Genomic DNA, 19,139 nt, shown 5'->3' with positions numbered 1-19,139 from the left:
AAACACATACATTATTTTAACTGTGCGTGAACAGTATACTCCTAATAGCATCTGAAAACATCTTAAAGACTGGTGTAAAAATCACCAGTGGAAAAAAATCCATTTCTCTTCATTGCAAATGTTTGTTAAATGTAAATGCTGATATTCTACTCCTTAGAAGAACATTTGTCTGCATGTGGAATTTCATGATAAAAAGCTTTAGAGTGCCAGGTTTCTCTAGATAAACCCCACTGGTTTACTGATGCATGAATGCACTGAAATTGAATTACTGTACAATAGCAATTACTTTTCACAGTACAGTTATAATGAGAATCAGCTTCACAATGAACACCAGGTAGCTACAGTAGGAAAAGTTAATAAAAAGAAGTCCCTTATTTGCATTTTCCATTGCAGCAATGGTAGTTGCCTTAAAGAAAAATCATCCTTAACACTCTATTTGCCATCTTGCCAGTAAATCAACAATCATTTTTATAGGATCTCTTTATTTACAAAGAAAGACTAATGAAAATAGAAACTTAAGTGCACAGCTAAAGTTTTAATAATAGCTTTTTGGATATTCCCTAATAACTTACTTATCTCTCATTTTGCTTTCATTTTCACTTCCCTCTAGCCTTCTTGGAATTTTTTTCCATTGTGCCAATAACTAGGAAATGTTAAAGCAGCAAATGAACAATTTTAATTCCATCCCTTTTTCAGTATCAAGTTTATTGCCATAGTCATTTGTTACTTTAGCATTGTGTCATAGTGCTCCATTGCTGTTCAGTTTCAAATGAGTGGAGTCACTGAAGTATCATAAAACTTACAAAAATTATTTAAAAATCATGGGTAACTTTACATTAAGACTGACCAAGAACATTTCCTATGAGTGAAATCACTAAAAGTCCAGGAAAAGCATCTGCAGTAATACCACAAGTGACAGCAGACTACACAAGGCTCTCAAAGAGATTGTGTTTGGCTGTAAAATTAAACCAACTGCTGAACAGTGCAGCAAACACTTCCATGTCTGCCACCTTATGGGCAGTAAGATTTTTCCCAACTCAAGTGTCATAATCTTAAAAGCAAATAGATACATCAACCTTTTTCACAGATAGAAACAAAGCATCAGCAACACTGAATCAAAGCTGCTCTTCAGTGATTTTAACTTCATTCATGTCACAATTACCTCAGAATAAAATAAAAAGTTGCCTACCTGAAATTCCATCAAGTAGGGCAGTATTAGGAAGGAAATGGTTAACAGGAATATCCTGAACTGACATAAACCTGAGGTAAATAGTGAACACTGGGGACAGGAGGGAAAGTTGCTTGCAAGGGTTTCCATCAGTAAGTAGATGACAAAAGGTTATATAATTGGTTTAGTACTTTCAGTTTTCCATTTATCTTATGTATCTGACAGCATAAAAATAGGACATTCTGTGATAGGATAATTGCATACTGAAGGGTAATTCAAACAGGGGATGGATATGATAAAAATCACACTGAACCAACTAATCACTATGAAAAGCGATGAGACAGAAAGATAAAAATTCAACCAGAATATTAAGGGGGAGTAGGGAGAAGAGAGTTCAAATGTGATAGTAGCTTTGAGCAAGTTAATGTGTTTGAAAGTATAGAGCAAAACAAAACAAAACAAACAAACAAAAAACCTGAGGCCTTTCCAAGCCATCCTATTTCTATATTTCCTGGTCTTTATTCTTGGCCTTTTCTACCAATCAAACATTTTATATACTATGGCCTTTGAATATTTGTCACAGATTGTTATATCTGCTAGAACCCAAAGAAGTACATTGCTTAAAGTGTTTTATTTAAAAGTATTTTAGATTAAACCATGGATATTGATGTCTACATGAAGCAAATACAATCAGTATTGAAGGGTTACAATTTGGGATAACTGTGGAACATGCTTTCTGAGCCCTTGGATTTGAACCCTCGCTATGGTGACATCATTTTAGGGCTAAGAGATACTTGTAGGGTACTTTTCATTCAGTATTTACCCCAACATATCCAACATACTACTCTGAACTCTATGTTTCAGTGCTTTTGCACAAGTTTCCATCAAAAGCTTATATCAAAGTTGTATTATTTTAGAGGCAAGATGATCCAGTATCAGAGTGGAGCAGAGATCTTAGGTCCATAGGAGTGTTGTAACTCCTATCTCCCCACCCCTCAGATATGAGGGGAAAATTAGTTATGATGTACCACAGATGAAACTCATGTAAAACTTGTACTGTACCAGAGGTTTTTGTACTTCTCAGGATGTAAAACACAAAACACTACTTACTACCAGAAAATAACAGGTCACTCACTACAGCTCTAGCAATCAAGATGGACCACTTTATGTAATTATGCAAAAATTAATTGCTCTATTGGAAAGTACACTGAACAGATCATTTCTTAAAAGAAGTGACCCTGTCCAAACCAAGCTTTTAGCTTCCTTTCCAAAGATAGAAACCTTCCAAAGAAGGCTCTGGATTTCAGTCACTTTTTCCAGCACTAAAATCCATTCATTCAATATTATACACATGGTTTAACTTCACAGAATTTGGGGCCCATTTTTACTCAGAGTATGGTGGCCTATATTGATCCTACGTTTTTTTCCTCCTTAGATAAACACACCATCTGTTTGAAGAGACCACACCTGTTCTAAACATTTGTTAGGAAGCTCTAATTGAGACACAAACTGCTCTTCCCCACCAACACTCCTCACTCATGGAATTCCATTCCCTCACCAGCAAGTGTGCAGCTCGCTGGTCACTTCTTGCTCCAAATAAGTGCAGCTTCAAGAATGATTTTTTCACATTGTTATGATCTCAGGGGAGCAGTTTTCTCTGCTAAGGAACAAGGAAAACAGTTCCCCCTGAGTCAATATTCTGCAGGCTTCTGGAAGCTGTTGCACACATATTAAAGTGTAGTTTTTCCTCTGAAAAACAGACTGTAAAAATAGCATTGCGGGGTTCCATGTTTATTGTCTTTCTCTGCTTCCCTGCCAAGCGCGCTGCGTTTTACAAGCTGAAATATGTTTTACTTCACTGTCAGCCCAGAAAATTCAACCTCTAAAATGTAGCCAAATTCCTTCCTCCCTTTTGCACCATAACAAATAATACAAGACTGAAGGCGAAATTGTGTCTACAGTTACAAAAATGGAATCCCTGTCCTCGGGTGATGCTTTCAGCTCTGCCTCTGAGACACAAATACCTTCAACTCAATTGAGCAGACAAGCCTGGCTGAAATGGAGTAGTAGCTGCTGGTGAACAGCATCACCAGAATGTCCTGCTACTTTGCTGATACAGGTGATGTAACAGGAACTACTGATCCAGCCAGTCACCTCCATTTCTAGAAAGGAATAATGCAAAATGAAAACTACAACAGGAAGATCAGTTATTCCTTAGGACCTGCAAGTTACAACGAGCTCCTATTTGATATAGTAAAACATAGAAGTCAGAATTTTTTCTTTTTCTTATGATAAATCTAATAGGCATGAAAGCTACTGCAAAAGGAGGATCAGAATGGAGATTAAAAAAAAAAAAAAACACCAAGCAACCAAACACACAAAAACTTACAGGTGTACAGAAAGCTGTCTAGTTACTTAAGGATCACTATTAAGTTGCTTGTAGAGTGATGTAGTACTTACCACAATTAAAGGGATTTTGTATTTAGTTCCATTTGAAGTCTTTGCTTGTTTTTCTTGATTTGAATTAAAGGACAGTTATGGAACTCAGATATTTCCCTGCAATACTATTTTTGTAAGAGTGAGCAGTGAAATTAAGTCTGCTTTGGTTGGATATTTTGAAATCTAACATTTTAATGCTCAACCATATGTAGTTATGTTTTACTGCACAAAAATGATACCTTACAAACTCATATCAGAAATTGGTAGTCCAAACCTGGTTACACTCTCTTACATTTATCCATTGAAGGTATAAATAATTCATATCTATTCTCTTGAATGCTGATCCTAAAATACTTCTGAATGCTTTAGCATTTCCACTTCAGCACCTTCAATTGCTAGTACAGCCTTCAGAGCAAAACCTAAATTATATACTTAGTTTTACATCACAGAAGGAAATAGTAGGTTGATCTGCTGCTTACCCGTACAGCTTCAGACTTCTTATGAAACATTTCTTCCATATTCTTTGCTAACTTTTTCACAAGCTGGAGGCCATCAATTTCTTCTATTGCAACGTCCTTCTCATATTCTTTGTATTTCTGGAAAAAGGAAAAAAAAATAGGGAAAAGTTATTCACAGGGAATCAGCTGAAATTTTGACAACTAATTATTAGTTTCATACTACACTTTTACTGACATTCTTCATTTATGTGACATTTATTGGTGTGACAGCAGACTGCCTTGTGCCAAGATGCCATTGCAGGGAGAGAACAACTGGATTGGAACCAGAACTCCATTAAAAAAATAATAAAAATATTTATCTCGTGCACTGTAGGAAAACAGCAATTCCCCTTCACAACATTTAAATTACTACTCCCCACAACTAAACAACAGCCAAAAAAAAAGTAGCTGAAAATACATGTATGCCATCCAAGAACCATTTCAAACCAGTGATATGCTTGGCAATCCACTGAGTCTTAGCAACCTAGAATCCTCCTCCTCCTAAGCAGAACTTCCTGTAGACATCTATTCCACAAGCTGCATACAATGCTTACATTATAAATACATACACTACAAGCTTGTCAAGACATTTCCATGCAAAGAAAACCCTAAACAAATCACAGGAACGTGAGTCTTCATCCCATACAAGCATAAAAGCATCCTTTATGTAACATGGATGAGCATCACCGTGCAGGCCCGTGTCACAATGTGACTCTCTCAGAATGCCTAGGCACTAAAAATATATTCAAAACCATTTTTATCTTCTATTTTCTGCATCTCAAAATTTTTTCTTTATCAGTGTTTATAAGGAAGCTTGTAAGAATGAATTATTTTCATTTTCTTTCCCGCATCATTCCAGTATAGCCCCTGCTCTAAGAACAGAAGCCTTTCAGTCCAGTTGTGGTTTGCTCATCTCCTTCTAAAACATGTGTGGTTCTGTTGAACTAATGACTGCCCATTTCCAAATCCTCAACCTCTTCACAATCTGTACCTCCATGACACTGCAAGGAAGAAGAAAGGCACACCTGGCTTTTGCCAGTTTTATCCCTGTGTGCCAAAAATACCTTCCAAACCCTTAGGACAACCCACAGTACGGTATTTGAGCCAATAAAATGAAATGGTATTGTTCAAAAGATTTATCATCAGAATTCACCTGCAGAATTACAATTATCTCCAAACCTTGTATAACTCCAGAGAGAGAATGAAGAATAAGACAATCGAAAACAGTGGTTCAAAGTGCCTGGATAAACATTAAAATGATCAAAACAGTGAATAAGTCATGACCAGTCATGTCCTGGCTGGCAATGGAAGAAAGGATTCTGTTTTAGGAGAACGTTGTGCCCATTTCTTCCAACAAAACTAAAGGTAGAATGACACTTTGGACTTGCTTTAAAATTTATACTTATCTGTGAAAACTTGTGCGAATATTTTAATAATGAAACAATATTTGATAAAACATAATTTGCAGACAATTTCAAAATAAAGTTAAAAATACAAAGCTGTCAGTAAATATTTAGGGCAATAAAATTTTTACATTCTGTAATTTCAGTAATAATTTCATTTTTCCACACTGTTTCCTGTGATGAGTCTCTAGTCTGAGACTTTGATAGCAGCCTAAGCAACCTAAGAAACCTCAAGCAGGCCACTTGTGTTTTGCTCCCTTGAGGAAGGAGAGGAGATTTGGGTTTTTCCCCCCTTTTTGGTTGGCATTTAGATACCATAAGCAGAGTTCTGATTTCAACTCTGCAAGTCCATTTATGCCATTACTTGAGATAAGAGTGGTTTGTCTACAATAGAAAAATATATTTTTATTATTTACTACAGCAAATACAAGAACACAGTAGACAGAGAGGTAAATGTTATTGTAATAAATACTGTGATAAATTGTAGTAAATGATCAGCAAATTGAAAACATTGCCAGGTAATTAATGATGTCAAAGTCTGTCCACATCCCATAGGATTTGAAGCTTTGGAGAATTTAAAACAAATGAAGTACAAATCTGAATCACTTATTTCCAGCTGCACAGATCCTGTTTAACATCTCACCTTCCAATAAAAATAGTTTCCTTTAGACTTGACCTTTGAGTTCTTAAGAAGCATTCTAAAATGCATCACTGGAAGAGACTGCTTTCAGGTCATCAGATTTATTGATTTAAGCTTTAACATCAAGTGAAGAAAACCAGGCAATTATTCACTGTGTTTGTGAGAAAACTGAACGGTACAACTGAAGTCCACAAAATTTTCAAGACACACAAAATCCTACCATGTACTCTGCTAGGTTCTTGTGAGAGCATATTAAAAAGCCGCACTTCTTAATTTTGATTAACTGGTGCTTTTGAAAATTAAAAATAACTTGTACTCAAAATAGATTTGAATGATTTCTTAACTGATAATTTTTGATTTTATCATTATGCTTGCTCATGGTACATAAATTCTTTTTTTCCTAATTTAAAAGCTAATGTTCCAACATAAAAGAAGAAACAGAAGATATTATTTAAGATCTATTTGAAAAGACCACACATCTTGCATGGTGCATGTCTAGTCAGTTGTTGGAAACCTTCAAGAATATTTGCAACCAGTTAGGAGTGGTTACTTGATCTGCAAGACCCTGCTAACCAAGAGGTTTACATCACAAGAGGTTTGCATAATATGTATTTTACATTCACATAAAAACAATTCTACTATTTTTTCAGGTATCAGTGAAAGGTCCCAAAACAGGAGAAATTACATGGTTGGAAAAAAACACCAGCTGGTTTTACTGTCCTTGTGCTCCAGCAATTGTGTCTGGAAGGAAGAGGTGCCAGCCTAATCTGTGTGTCTGTGCACTTCCTCTTAGCACTCACTCTGCATGATGCTGGCAATTTAGATTCAATCTAGAAAGCAGTTGTTTTTATAACAACTACCAATGCAAGAAAACTGAATCACACAAGATAGTGAAAAAAACAGAACCACAATAAAACCATAATGAAGGCCATCACTGATAATGGATTCTCTTCCTTTCACTGCAGAGGCTCTCAGACCTCCAGCTCTCATCATTTCCCTACCACTATTTTTTACATATTAAATTTGGGGTTAATATAAACAAACTAAAACAGCAAAGTCCCTTTGAAACAAGTTTGAATTAGTTTTTAAATGAAATTATTTCATTTTAAGGTAATCTTGAGAAAGCAGCACTGTGCCACTATGGCTCCAATTAAACAAAATGCTGTCATGGAATGGTGAAATAAAACCAGTTACTGAGCCAGGCTGGCCTTTATACTCCAGACTTGCCAACTACCTTGTAGTACTGCTGCTCTGAAGGGCTATTCCAAGCAATGCCTTAAATTGACGTTTCCCTTCGCTGTAAAAATTATGAAGCTGATGATAAAGCTTTTGTTTTAATTTTAAAATTAAAAAATTAAACCCTCATTTTTTTCAGTATTTCATAATTTTATTCCATTAAGGGATACTGAAAAATTCTCATCAATTGCAGCTTAGGCATTAATACATGTGCACTTTTATTAAAGGGAGAGAAAGCAGCTATCACTTCGCTATAAATAATTGACCTGCATAAAAAAAAGTACATGAAAAATTAAAGTCATAGTTGGATCTTTTCTTTTTATAAGTGGATTTCCAATTGTCTAGAAGATGGAGCAGATACAACTTCTGATTTGCTGCATTATAAAAAAAAAACCTTGAAATGCTGATTCTTTCTGCTTGCAAAAATCAGCATTTGGTAAGAAAGTCTCCAGAGAGACAGGAACATTTATCATTTGAGAAAGCACACAAAAAATACATTATTTCTTCAGTATCTGTTTTGCCAGATCATTTCACATAAACACCGGGGGAAAGACAGACAGTATTTCACTGTCAGAACTCTTAATGTTTTTCATGGGTTTAGGTGTGGATTTTTTTCTCTTGCTTAGTAAATGATCATCTAGAAATAACAAACCAGAAAGCAATCTATACAAAACTGGGGTCAGGAGCCTTTAATGTAATCCAAATATTTGGCACTGAAACAACAACAAAAAGTGCAAACACACAAACAAAAAATCCAAACAAAACCCCAAAACAAACAAAAACCCAAACAAAACCCAAACAAACAAAACCAAAATAAAGCTAAACCACACCAAAACCTACATAGTTTGAGTGGCCAAGGCAGGAAAAGTACACCCGAAGCAAGATTGTCAGCTACAGCTTGAATGTTTTCTCCTTGTTTTTACTCCAAAGAGAAACATTATCTTTGTGTTCCAACTTGTAGCTACTTCTATCAAGTCTTATCAAAATCAAGATATTTGCCCTTATGCTGTATATAAAAATATTTCAAGTTACTTACAAGTGTGTAAACAGTCCTGAGTCTCAGTCTTTCAACAAGGATCTGGGTGCTTTGTACATCTGCAGAACACTACACCCATTTATGATGAAAATTCTTCCCACTCCCTGGGATTTTGAGAGCCAGTAAATACCACTACCATCCTGATTAAAGTAAGGAATTCAATGGGAATCTTGTAATAATACTATAAAAGTAATCTCTCTGGTTGCATATTTCAAATGGATATATGTCTGTGAGGTGCATTCATAGCTATAGTTGTACATACTTTACAAATGCTGTTGTTTGAGAGGTTTTGTCACATACATGTTAAATCTATATATGCATACATACATTTTATGTTTTACAGTGAAAAAGCAGAACCATCATGCAAATGAAAGATCAAATATCCAATTTATCCATTGTTTCCATGACAAAAATAAGTGTGTGTTTACTCCACGCCATTTCTAAAAAACCGCTTGCAGATGTTGAAGTCTCAACATTGCAAAATGTAAAATGAGATCACAGAAACATACACTTTTGATTAAATCACCAACTTTTGATTTCAATTAATATCTGCGGCCCAGCAGAAAGGCTGTGCTAGGCAGGGATGGAACAGTTTAAACTTGCTTCAGACACTGCCATGGGATCCTAACAGTGAGTCCCTTCAGAGTGCAAGTGCTGGTCTGAAGGGTCACAGGAATTAATGGGCTTATTAGAACTATTTGAATTCTGCATTTGAGATTTCCTGACAATCGAATGTAATCAATGAAAGACTCTGCAAGGCTGCTAAAAGCTCACAGCTAATACAATTTGCAGCTCTTAATGTCGTTTCTTTAGTTATGGAGTCAAAAGTTATGTCAGGGTTCTGAATCAGTTCATTGTTTACCACTAAACCCATGAATTTCATCACCTGTGTTGACATTCCCAACCAAAGTTGCCTTGAATTTTTAGGTAGAGTTCTTCTAGATTGTAGGGATCAGAAGGTTATTATACTATATTTCTATGCATAAAGAAATTTTTTTTCTTTCACTAATCTATTCCTGATCACAATGTAACATTAAAGCCCATTCATTTCTCTATGCTCTTCTTATTGTATAATGATTTTTACGTATAAGTTTTTATCACAAATGCACAAAACTTAAAATAAATGTTATTAATCCAGGGTGCTCTAAAAACACCTACTCCTCTTTACACGCTATATAGGTTTTGGTTTTGTGGGCTTTTTCAATTATAAAGCCCAAACCCTGCAATACACATGGAGCAAACCGAAAATGTAATCTCATTAGTTGCTGCCTTACCCCATTAACAGTTCTGTTGAAATTAAAGGCTCTGTGCACAGAGCAGGGGCTTTAGCAAAATGTGGCTTTGAGCTTTTGAAGCAACACAAAGCATATAAGTAGCTCTTGATCTAGAAAATCCCTCACAGCATTTTATAAGGTGATATTATTTTAAAACAATATCCACGTTTGAACTGATGGGACAAACCCATTGAACGTTCAGACCTTACGTGGCACGAGCTCTTGCAGTGCTCCACCACACGTCCCTTTGGCACGTGAGGGACGGCAGAGCAATTCCCAACAGAAGATTTAAAATTATCCAGCACAGCCTCTAACTGCTTCATTAGAAGTGAGGGGTTGTGTGCACTGCCGGAATAAACCTGATTGGAAGCCAAACAAAAAGCCGTCTCTGGAATGACGTGTGCATGTGAGTGGGAATCTGAGCTTTTCCACTGAGCAGAAGGGTACTCAGATGGCACTACCACAGCAGAGATATCAAATACAGATGGTGTACTCCTCTGATAGACTCATCTGTGAATCTCTTATTCATAAAAGATTTCTGTATTTTTGCATTATCACACTGACCTTATGGTGGGGTGGTTTTATTAAACTAGAGTGCCACTGCTATATTGTTACCTGGCCCTCCTGACTCTAAAATGCATTCATTCAATGGCGCAGCTTTAGGGCCTTAAAAAAATAAACAACTGTAAGATTTTTTTTTTATTTTGTTGTTGAACAAAATTATTTTAATTCAGAGCCCATATATAATTTTTCATCCACAAATCTTCGAAGACATTATAAAGGACATATCTGTCATTATCTCCACATATACGAGGATATTGGATTATACAGAAATTCAGTGACATGCCCAACGTCACACAACAGTTCAGAAATACAAAGAGAAAAAGCTCCCTTGGTTATTCTTCCAATGCCCTGCCCAATAAACCAGAGTCAACTTTGTTAACTTCAGCTTGATCTGCATGGAAAGATGAGTCACAACAGCACACTTTCTCTTCACCTTGACATTAGAGAACTCCTCAGTAATTGGAAGTTTGTGTTACACCACATTACACACTCCTATTAACCTTTACTGAACCTCTTTGTGTTGATGAAATCCATCAGCAATGACCAGTGTGATGGCACACTCATTTTCTGCAGAGAAATTTTCACTCACTTGATCAAATGACTCCAAGGAGCTTTTCAGTAGCCTGTCACGTTTGACTCTTGCTACACACTGGTATCTGAGGACCTTCTGTTGCCTCAAACTCCAGTTTAGTTACTTCACAAAATGCAAAATACTGAAATATTTGTTGCACAGTACTTTACTGTGATTAGCTAGTCAAAGCTGTACCTGGTATATTATAGGCAAAGATCAGCTGTCTTGGGAAATTTGTTATCATCAGCAGACTTGACAAGGATAGTTACTGCTTTCCTTGCAAAATAATTTACACATTAAAATCACTGCAAGGGCACTATATCCCCAGCATATTTAATCTTTACAAAGATATTAACTTCTGACCTTTTTTTACCTCATTGCTATACACAGGTGCCTCAAAATCAAATCCATTAAAGCAGTAAGATTAATGCAGTATTGTAATTTTTACTTGAAGCAGCTAATAAGCCTCTGCCAAAAAAAACCCACAAACAAACAAACAAAAACAAACAAAACCCAAAACAAAATAAAACAAACAAACAAAAAACCAAACAAACAAAAACCCCCCATAATATTCACTACAAATAACACTCTAGCTAGGCAATCTAATTCCAAGCAGTCAAACAGGAACACATTCCCATCTTCCCCTTTAACAGAGTTGCTCTGGTCAGTGCTCACCAGAGGAATGACACATATTTGAGAAGGTTTGTCTGGCTGCTGCCTCCAGCACCCAGTGGCAAAGGCCAAGGGGACTTCAGACTCATTTTACAGGAGTGTCAGCTCACCAGCTTTCCTCAATATGAACTCAATCACATTGAAAACAGTTGAAAAAGCAAATTATTGTCTTGCAATTTCTTTTAGACATCAGAAACATCTTCACAGGGTAGCATGGATGTTTTAAGAACAAATTAACAAAGGCTATTAAAAACTGCTTTAGAAATATATTTCACAGAAGCTATCTATGTAATTACACATACCTTTGCTTTCATTTCAGAAAAAAACAAAAAGCCCTCTTTTAAGCTGAAAAAGAACATTCTGGAACTCCTTTTTCCATAAAGATGTTCTTGAAAACTCACTCCAGTATTTCACATAAACTGCTTTACACGAGGAACAAAACACCCATTGATATAAATCTGCAGAATTAAAATATGACCCGGAGCACACGTGCACCCAAGGCAAAGCCATCGCTGTATTTTCAGGTGAAAGCAAGTATATTAGAAGCATGTACAACTAATCTGCTCCTCACAAAACACTGAAGAAATGTGAGAATGCAGTCCTTTCATCCTAGATAGCTATTCTAGGCCACTGAAGATTCAGAAGTAGGGAACCTGACAACTTACTATCTTCAGCAATTCTCAGAGGGATGAGATAGTACAACATTTTCTTTTGTACACGGAACTGCATTAGTCTTCTCTGAAAGCCTTTATGGCTACTGGAAACAAGAACAACCAAAAGAGACAGCTTGCTTTGTGCTGTAAGGTCACAGGATACATCCACAATCTAATTCTTTCAATCAGACTTTCTTGATAATGTTTTTTTCTCATTATCCTCCTTTTATCACTGCATGTCTCTCTCCCTCCTTATTGTTCCACTTCTGCAGACCTATGCCTGCCTTACACCCAGCTGTTGTTCTGGGTTTCAGTATTTCCATCTACTTTAATTAGACAATGCTTATTTTCCATCTCAGAAAAATTACACATATGTCTTCCCACCTTCCATGGTTGCCACTGAACTAGCAATAAAATAAAATGAGCAACAAAGAAAGCTAGAGACAAAGGGGAATGCCTGCAGAAAAAGAATGAAGTGCCTTCCAAGACAAACCTTTGCTTAGCAGAATCCATGTCTTGTGACAAGATTCAAAAGCACTGATCATTTAGAACAGTTCATGGTTTTTGTTCCTCAGAAAAAGAAATGCAATCTCATCTCCTTGGGAGACCAATTTTATTTTGGTTTCTCTATCACTAACATTCATCTGTATGGATACTACCTCTAAACTTTTGCCCTTTGCATTAGGTGGGACCCTCAACATTAACTCTTAAATGGGCTTTATTTCATTGTTTGTCACTATGAAGGACATGGCATTGACCCCTGCTGTACTGTCTCATCATTGCACTTTTCTGTATGCACCTGATAAGAGCATTTATATTGATTTAGGGGTTTAGACAAGTATCAGAATATTACATACCAAAGGGACTCAAAAGAATGAGAAAAGACATAACATCTGAATATCTGAACTCAGGTACCTAAATTTAGGCTCCAAACTCTTCATTTCATCACTGAACATGAAAAAATAATTTGTTTTCAAAATCTCAGTCACATCAAAGCCAGCAATGTCAGAATATTCTCAACATCTCTGAAAATCAGACCACCTGCACGTGGTCTGAGTGCAGATGTCTTGAGAAGAATTCAGCAGGCTAACCATAAAAAAAAAAACAAAAAGATTTGGAAACCAAATTATAGCATTTGGCAGTGCCTGGAAGTGTGAAAACACATTTGTGGTTTTGCCACACAGCTAATGCTTTTCATTTCTATATGGGATTTCCAGTCACTTATAAAACTTCATAAGAAACAGTACAGGATGACCAGCCTTTCTGTACATTTAGGGAGAGTAGTATATTCATCGTGAATTATTTCAAAGCCTCATAAAACAAACCAGTAAACACACAAGGAAAAACAAGGGGTTAAAGTTTGACTGCCAAACCACACTTAATCCAACATTTAATAACTGCCTTTGAAAGACTGTAATGTGATATAAACTAATGCCCTGCACAGCAAAACTTGCTCAGATCTTTTTCTCTTTGGGCCACTTAGCTCTGTTGCACATGTTCTTCGATTGGCATCTGAAGTACTAGCATGCTTTTCTCCCCCCAGAGTTTTTTCTCTCTCACACTTTTAAAAATTAAGCTTGAAATCTAGTTAAGGAAAAGCCCTGTGCATCAAAATCACAGCCAGAGCTCTGTTTGTAGCTCTTGCTTTGCTTTGGGTTTTTTTTTTGTTTGTTGGTTTGGCTTTGTTGAGGTTTTTGTATCATATGCCCATGTTATACCATACACAGGTATTACTGAACATCACTGAAAAGAGAAATAAACAGATCAAGCAATTTAAAATTTCACAGAGAGGACTGAAGTCCAGCAGCCTCAATCTCTGTCCTTATTCCCCCCTGAAACTGAAAACCCAAGTTATTTTTATTAAGCTCCCTAATGATATCACCTTCATCAAAACCTATGTCATAAACTAATCAGATTCAGACCCTCTGTTCAGAAATTTGTATAGTCTTGTATAGTCCTGTCTTTTTTTCCTCTCTCAAAAAACCCCCAACAAACTAAACAACAAAATAAGTTGGCTACCATGCCAGGATAGATTTATTTTTGTGTATTTGCATGTCAGTATTTGATCAGATTGGAAACGTTTCAACAAATCATCAATTTAGTGTTGTTTTTGAAAAATAAAAAAACTTCTGCCCAAATTAAATCTGAACCAAATTTATTTCCAGTTAAAGTGCAGGGCACACTCTTTTTTTTCTATGTGCAGTTAGCTGTAGCAAACGTACACAAACCTGGAGATGCTTATTCAGCTTTTTTTGATTCTCAAAGGACCAGAAAGTTTTTTGTAATTTAAGAATTCATTACATTAACAACAGAGTTCATCTCTCAAAAAAAAAGAAAAGCATATCACATATAGCACTAGAATAGGTCATTGCCATAGTGTATAGCAATGAACCACCCAACTCCAAAGTCTATAATAGAATGCATAAACTAATACATTTATCAGAAAAAGTCCAGAGCTTTGGCACTAGAAAGGACCCAGCAACAGCTTTGTTTTGCTTGGTCAATAAACCACTCTTAATGATAATGTATCTATGAATTAAAGATGCATCAATCTGCATAGCAGAGAATAGAGGCCATGAATAACAGCCAAATCAATACTATGAAGTCGTAAAGAATACAGTGTGCTCTCCTTCAGGCTAATGGTAATTAATTTACTTTTGCTCCCTTCACACATGAGAGGAAGCAAGTAGAAGAACACGTTAATCACACAGAAGTTGTTAATTAGAAAAAGAACACATACTGTTATCTCCTTACTGTATCTTTTCTGTTCATATGCTTAGAGTGCTTAAAAAAATATGACTTTATTTGCACATATTCAGTGAAAACAGCTTGTGTTTTGGGAGCATATGCACATACCGGCTGATATTTTCAAGTACTACAATTTGAAAGTTTGTGTCTTAAATGCAAGATCTTTTTCTAGGTGGGATGTTTATTAGTATAAACAGCTGATGCCTAAACTTACATTTCTGCAACACAAATACTAGTGAACATACATATAGAAATGTTTTAAGCCTTATGTGGTTCAATACACCAAAATGGAAAGCCTTAGCATTGAAAACTATGTTTGCTTATGCTGTGGCTTAGTTTCTTTGATTCAGCCCTACTAGTTAATTGTCTTTTTTTTTTTTGCAATTAAAAAAAGCCAAGTTTAAGAGATCAGCATCTAATATAGGCATCCCCTTCTAAAGAAATAAAAAAAACATTTGGAGGTCCTGTTAATCTGATGGACTGGCCATAGACCAGCAAGCCTCTAAAAGAGGAAACAAGATAAAGCTACTGGTCCTCTGGTTTTAAAGAGTGCTCTTACTTTCTAAAGAACAGAATTTTAATATTCATTGTGTTTGAATTATTTTAAGTACTATTTTGGAACAAAGTAAACCTTACACTGCTACAATTAACAGTACATTTTCACAAAGACACTGAAATTAGGGTTTCCATTTTTATAAAACATTCTTCATGACAATGTTCAGCCAAGTGCCATCAGCAGACTGCTGCCACTTCATTGCTTAATAAAAATACACAATTTCACTAAACCTCAGAACATCAAACAAAGGCACCAGAATCACAGGTTACTGCCAGGCAACCTACTGATAAATTCCACAAGGAGCACCACAAAGCAACGACCTTGGTGAACTGCATGGAGGCCTCTAAGCAGCAGAGTAATTAACATACACCGAAGTTAAAATCACAAGTGGTCCTACTGCAGCAGGCAGAACAAGTCAGCACTTAAAGCTGCCTATATGTGAATTAGGGTCCCAGTGGCCATTTCCCATCCTTCCCTAGTTTTGCTAAACTCCTGCCCCCAAGCACAGAAAGGCTGACTTCTGAGTCTGAGCTTAATGTTGGCCTGTTCACTGTGGAAAACAGTCAGTGTAGAGTCACATCTCCATTTTGTGAGCTTTCTGAGTTGTTGTGAAAGAATATAATGCACATAACCAAGAGCAGAATACTCTCAATTTCCAACATTTTGTCATGTTAACCCACTGAAAAATATATCTATTATTCAAATTCTTGTCAGACTCCACCCTGCATTATAAACACCCTGAATTTACTTGCAGGTTTCCTTCTTTCATGAAAACGTAATTTGTACCTTATTATTACGAACGCACCAAGAATATTGTGCATCAATAAAATACAATTGTGGCAAGTGGACATTGTGTTTGCATTTGGAGGTGCGGCAGAGCCTGTGCCGCATGCCCAGCACTGCCAGAGGCATACATCTGTTTGTGCAGTTCTAGTTCAGTAGTTTAAGGAATGAAGTATCACCTCATTACAGAACTGCCATGTATGAGTGAATTTGTGGAGCTTGCCCTCCTCACAGTCAGACAGTTCTAATCTCCTTGCAAACCACAGTGGCAGCACGGAGATGAAGTGTTAAGCTTATCAGGCCTCATCTGTACCATCACCTACTTAGTTAAACCCAGGCCATCCATTTCTCTGTCGTTTCTTTGTTCCTGAGGTGCCCGAATGCATAATAGCCACTGGCAAAAGATGCAAGATATCTTTAAGGCTTCAATAGAACACCACCTACAATTTTTTTTAAACCTAGACTGAAAACAATTCACAAGCACCATTTTAATCATAGGTTGCACTACCTGTGTTTTTTCTTAATCTAGAATTTTCTTATACTATCAGCAAACAAACTGTTACATAGAACTACTGATTTATTTTATACTAACTTTCAGTGTTTGCACAGAAATTCCTAACTCTGAAAAAGCTTATTTTTCCATCACGGAATCACAGTTGGGAAGGCTTCTGGTAATTGAAAATCTTATGGCATAATAAAACCAACTTTGTTCTCAACCATTCTTTTTGGGCATCATCAAGCAAATCAGAGTTTTGTTTTAGCTACAAAATAAGGATTGTTCTTCTGTCCCTTTAAAAAAGGTTGCCTTTAATTCCTTCAAAAATACTTCCCTGTTAACACTTGGTTTTAGTAACACAACTATGCTTTCAAAATCATGATACCTTATGAATTTTTATTTCAGCAATAAGGCCCAAAACTGTACAAATGAGCAACTGCACCCACAAGATATCCTAAACTCTGGGCTAGCTAGAAGGCTTGCCCTCGGATCCACATCATGCTGCTGTTTCAAGAGCATCTGAGCCAACATAGCAACCTCCTGGGGAGCTGTTTGACCACAAGATCTTCCTGAGCCAGGGGACTGAGGTGGACTAACCTCCAAGGTTCCCAGTCACCAGCTGAAGGAGACTCTTCCTCTCACCCCCAACTATGTTGGAACAGCAAGTAAAGCAGTTTGATTAGGCAAGTTAGCAAGACTCAGCCACACCACCTCCTTCGGGTTCAACACATCTTCCAGATCACTGCTGCAGGTACACGAGTACTTCTGAGATGAAACACTGATGCTATTCCAGACCTAATGTCGTGGACAGCTATCACCACAAACTGGGAAAAGTCCTATTGCAGTTGTGACCCATCTCTGGGGTGCTGGGCATACACAAGCAGCACATTGCTCATGCCCACGCAGCCCTGCACAAACACTCAGGTTACGTATCATCCACACCTAAACTCACCTAAGGGAGACTGGAATATGGAAAGGTCCTTTTACAGGAACAGCCCGAGCCTGCCTGCAACACTTCATTAATTCATATCTGCAGAGCCTGTGTCGATTCCTGAGCATTATTTATGCTTGAGTGGTGGTGCCAGCTTACATCTCTAGATGTATCTAAAACACCCTAATCTGACGTATGCTGAACAATGCCTTAGTGGAGAAAGGGATGTTTCCCAGTCTTTAAAACAAACAAAAAACTGCAATGTTCAACGTTTGCTTTTGGTTGATTCTTCAAATTTTCCTGTTCCAACTGGAGATTAAGAGTCAAATCATGAGAATATTGCCAATCACTTCATCAGTAGCTCCTTGCAAGTAAGGAAAATAAAATTATATATTTATAGGAGACAAAGCAAAAGGGAACATTTATTGCAGTGAAATCAGATAATTTAGCAATAACAGCCTTTTAACATTAAATAATGTTAATTTGATTCCTGTCAATTTTACAGCCTTTCTGTCAATCCTGCATTTGACAAAAAAATCAGGAAATATTGACTGTTATTTATGCAAGTATTCCAATCACATCCCAGCCCTTTTATACTCTTGGTTCAAATCAAGAGTGTTTGATGATCACTTTAGAAAAGATTTGTGATGTGTGTAAGCTCATTCCCAAAACAACAAATAGAAAATTGCATGAACCCATTGCTTAAGTAACAGTCTAAAAATCAGGGCTTAGATGCCACAAGGTGTGAAATAGGATACACTACACAAGAAGCCACTAGAAGCCTTGACAAGAAAATATTACTAAATAAAACAGTGGAGCAGAAATTGAAGAAAATGCAGAATATATAAACAGAAGCATGCTAAGAATATCTGATGCCTGGTACTAGCAGTGAAAACATTCTTCAGCAAACTAACCTTTCACCATACCATCGTGCTTTCCAGGAAAAAGTAACTACCAGTTACCAGATTTAGAACTCTGTGATGACCCTTATAGCTGAGAAAATATTCTCCTCCATACATTAGGATCTCCTGCCAAAACAGAACTGAGGATACTCAAGTTGCCACTATATATTTTTGAAGAGTGATTCATTTCACCCTAAACAGCTTATTTCACGATTAGTGGTTACAGAAATAACCCATCCTTTATCACTTTTGGTGAACCATTACCATCCCATTAAGAATACCAGCACTAGGTTATTTTTTTCTCCCCATCTGGTTCTGCTGACCCAGTGGGTAGGATTTCTTCTGGAAAAGCCACATAGATGGGATGAGGCATATTTCCATGAGGCCCTCATTAAAGTCTCTGGTTACTGTGGGATGACAAGAGAAGAAGTGCCAAAGCACACAACAGCACAGCTGACAGGAAGATAATGTCCCAGTGCAACTGTTCCTGGATAGTTTACTGTTATTGCTTCTGTAAACCTCATCCCTTTGTTCCATTAATTAGCATGCAGTGGCTATAATCCTGCTCAG

General features: G+C 36.8%; 1 protein-coding gene across 5 annotated transcripts in view; it reads right to left on the bottom strand.

Annotated features, from left to right (window-relative positions):
- CACNA2D3 (calcium voltage-gated channel auxiliary subunit alpha2delta 3) overlaps nt 1-19,139 on the bottom strand; it is a 409,434-nt gene that overhangs the window by 313,613 nt on the left and 76,682 nt on the right. For all 5 annotated transcript variants that reach the window (XR_003536951.1, XM_027700391.1, XM_027700390.1 and 2 more), the window contains one exon: nt 4,087-4,203. Coding sequence is in view for 4 of the 5 variants with exons in the window: in XM_027700391.1 (XP_027556192.1) it covers nt 4,087-4,203 (117 nt within the window). In the remaining variant the exon portion in view is untranslated. The remainder of the gene's footprint in view (nt 1-4,086; nt 4,204-19,139) is intronic.

The sequence above is a fragment of the Neopelma chrysocephalum genome, unplaced genomic scaffold (genome assembly GCF_003984885.1).
Source record: "Neopelma chrysocephalum unplaced genomic scaffold, ASM398488v2 Primary Assembly neopelma1_147, whole genome shotgun sequence".
NCBI lineage: Eukaryota > Metazoa > Chordata > Aves > Passeriformes > Pipridae > Neopelma > Neopelma chrysocephalum.
Note: the sequence above shows the minus strand (reverse complement) of the source record. Positions and strands in the feature narration are given on the sequence as shown.